General features: G+C 67.2%; 1 protein-coding gene across 1 annotated transcript; it reads left to right on the forward strand.

The window, feature by feature from the left end:
* Positions 1-1,203: 1,203 nt before the first annotated feature.
* FOXB2 (forkhead box B2) lies at positions 1,204-2,223 on the forward strand. Its single transcript, XM_042826927.1, has one exon. It carries the CDS (start codon positions 1,204-1,206, stop codon positions 2,221-2,223), a length of 1,020 nt encoding a protein of 339 aa, XP_042682861.1.
* Positions 2,224-3,414: the final 1,191 nt, after the last annotated feature.

Genomic DNA, 3,414 nt, shown 5'->3' on the forward strand with positions numbered 1-3,414 from the left:
TCTCGCTGTCCGCTGCAGCTCGGTCCGGAGAATGCGTGTGAACTGTCGCACCGGTCACTGATTTCTTCTCAACGGACAGTCCGCACGGAGTGCACGCAGCGGCCGGCCCCAGGCGCTGCTCCCCTCCGGCCGCAAGCGTCGGCACCGGTAACTGATATTAACGATTTGGAGAGCAGCGCGTGGGTTTTCTGCGCGCTTCTCTCCGTTTGTGCTGGGCTTCCCATAGCCTCTTAAACTCAATGAACAGAATGCCCAAAAATTACCACGAAAGGTCCCCGCTTCCGTGGTTCCAAAGGCCACCTTAGCGCCCGCCCCTCGGATGCGCCGCGGCGGGGGGAGGCCTCCACCTCTCCCCCTTCCCGGCGCTGCGGAGTCGCCCAGGGGGGCAGCTGAGGCCTTGCGGAGCGTTAGCTGGTGAAAAGGGGCTGCGGGGGGCAGAGGAGGGGAGCCCCCGGCTCGAGCCGCCCCTCCCAGCCCCGTGTTGTGAAAGCGGATCTCGCCCTCGCGTGGCGTTTCCTCGCCCCCCTGCGCCCCGCTGAGGAAGTGTGAGAGGGGACCGGGGAGCCTTTTCCCGCTCCCGTTCCGCCAGACGCCAAGTCCCTGAGCCGCTGTCATGTGATAGAGAGAGAGCAGGAGCCGCGGGGGTCTCCCGGCTCGGGCAGCATTACAAAACCGCTCTCCGCGCGCAGCCCCGACACAGCCGCGGCCGCGGCCGCCCCGCTCGCCTCCCTCCCGCCGCCGTCAGCGCTCGCCTCTGCCGCAAACTTTTTCTGAGGACGCCGGACTGAGCGGTGAGAGGGGCGTTCCGAGTTCCTTCCTCCCGTCTCTGCAGAGACCCGGGGTCATTTCGTATTCCCTAGTCCTCGTTGCGTGCGGGGCAACGACTCCAGCGGAGAGTGCGAGAGGGCAGCGGTGACGCCCGAGCGAGCCGGCGGCCTCCCGGAGCAGAAGGGGGACACCCGCAAGGGCCAGGAAAAGCCCCAGACCCGCGCCCCCACGGCCCAGCGGTCCGGGAACGGGGCGAGGCCGCCCGAGGGAGCTGAGCGCTGATCTCGCGGAGCAGCCGCGGTTGCGCGCGGTCCGTGCGGGCGACTCCCACGATGTAGAGGCGGCGGCGGGACAGGGCAGCGCCGGACGCAGTGTCCCCATCCCGCCGTGCGGCACCGGGGCCAGCGGCCGGGAAAGAACGGCTGCGGGGCGGCGATGCCCAGGCCGGGGAAGAGCTCGTACAGCGACCAGAAGCCGCCCTACTCCTACATCTCGCTGACGGCCATGGCCATCCAGCACTCGGCCGAGAAGATGCTGCCCCTGAGCGACATCTACAAGTTCATCATGGAGCGCTTCCCTTACTACCGGGAGCACACGCAGCGCTGGCAGAACTCGCTCCGCCACAACCTCTCCTTCAACGACTGTTTCATCAAGATCCCGCGCCGCCCCGACCAGCCGGGCAAGGGCAGCTTCTGGGCTCTGCACCCCGACTGCGGGGACATGTTCGAGAACGGCAGCTTCCTCCGCCGCCGCAAGCGCTTCAAGGTCCTGCGGCCCGAGCACCACCTGCCCGGCGGCGGCGGCGGAGGCGGCGGCGGAGCGGGCGGCGCGGCGAGCGGAGGTCCCGGGAAGCCGCCGGCGCCCGGGGGCCCGCACATGGCTCACTACTTCCATCCGCACCCGCCGCCGCCGCCGCCGCCCCCGGGCAAGGTGCCGGGGCTGGCGGGTCCCGACGCGGCCGTGGCCGCCGCCGCCGCCGCCGCCGCCGTGGGGAGGCTGCCGCAGTTCTCGCCCTACGGCAGCAGCCAGCCCTCGGGCTTCAAGCATCCCTTCGCCATCGAGAACATCATCGGCAGAGATTACAAGGGCGTGTTGCAGGCCGGCGGGCTGCCGCTGGCCTCGGTGATGCACCACCTGGGCTACCCGGTGCCCAGCGGTGTGGTCGGCTCCGTGTGGCCCCACGTCGGGGTGATGGACCCCGTGTCCGGCGTGCCCGTGTCCCCCGACTACGGACCCTTCGGGGTGCCCATGAAGGCGCTCTGCCATCCGCCGGCGCAGACCATGCCCGCCGTGCCAGTGCCCATCAAGCCGGCTCCCGCCCTGCCCACGCTGACGGTCGCCGCCTCGCAGCTCTGCCCCGCCGCGTCCCCGGCCTCCGCCGCGCTCCTGGAGCAGGCGGCGGGCGCCGCCCCCGAGGGCAAGGGCTCTCTGCACTCCGTACTGGTTCACTCCTAAGGGCCGGGGCCGGGGGCACGGCGGCTCCCGGGGCGGAGACGCGGGGAACACGCGGGGCCCAGTGCCCCTCGCCCTGCGGTGTCTGTGTTTGTGTTGTGTGCAATCAGACTTTATATGAGCCAGGTCGCAGGTAAGAGCTTTTATCGTCGTTGCATATCTTTAGTGACGGGGAGGTGATGCGGAAAGTCAGGGTCGGGCCGCGCAGGAAGGATTCGGGGCGGCCGGGGCTCCTGTCGGAGTTTCCCCTACGGACTCGGGGTCTGCCGGACAGCGGGACGGGAGCAGCGGACGGGCGAAGCCGCCTCTGCGCTCTGTCCTTCCCCGCTCCGTCCCCAGCTTTGCCTCCAGCAGCGCCCGCTCCGCGGCGTGGGGGTCCCGTTCCGAGGGAGGCGGCCGACACGCGGGTATCGCCGCGGGGCCGCGGGGAGCGAAGTGCTCTCCGTTTGACGAGTGAGCTCTGAGCTGCTCGATTAATTAGTGGGGATTTAAATGACAACGGCGCTGACGTCGGAGGGCCCCTTTAGCTATCGGCTGCTCGTTCTTCCCCTCATCTCAGTGTGTTCTTCCACACTCCATCTCAGTGAGGGTCGTTCCCGGGGAGGGACAACAGTGCGACCTCCCGGGCCGTACCCGATCCTCCTTAGAATGAAACCAGCCCCGCCATTCACAGTTCGTGTGTGCTTGTCTCATCAACCCTCGCCGCTCACGGACACCACTGTTCTGTGTGTGTCGCTTGGCGTTTCCTCCACGTGAGCGAGAACGCTAAAACCTGTTGGGTGGGAAAAGAAATAATGAGAAAAAGAAAATAATGAAAAATTCTTCGGGAAAAGCACTTTAGTGAAAACAATCTTCCGACAGAAGCGAGGTCCGTGCCGAGCAGCGGGGTCGGAATCCGGAGAGCGGCTGATGAGTGCTGGCTACTTTGGTAGCGACTGCTGCCCTCCCTGCTGTACCCCAGTGCTCATTAAACACACCTATCCATTTGCTTCTGCTGGTGCTGTTCACCGCAGTGTTTGCCTTTTACGCCGGGTGAGGGACGTGCGCTTGCAGCGCACGTTCCTTTCGCCCCAGACAGATTAGACGACCCAAACGTTCCCTCGGCGATAGATACGGAAGGGAATAGATGGAACCCCCTCAGAGCCCGCGGCTTTCTCCGGGCTCGGGTCTCAGTCGCTGCCCAGGACGTCCCCG

Source organism: Centrocercus urophasianus, unplaced genomic scaffold, assembly GCF_019232065.1.
Source record: "Centrocercus urophasianus isolate 14NV4802_14NV808 unplaced genomic scaffold, USGS_Curo_1.0 seq_27, whole genome shotgun sequence".
NCBI lineage: Eukaryota > Metazoa > Chordata > Aves > Galliformes > Phasianidae > Centrocercus > Centrocercus urophasianus.

What these genes read in the sequence shown, in the direction of transcription:
- FOXB2 (XM_042826927.1), top strand. Translation starts at nt 1,204, where the DNA reads ATGCCCAGGCCGGGGAAGAGCTCGTACAGCGACCAGAAGCCGCCCTAC.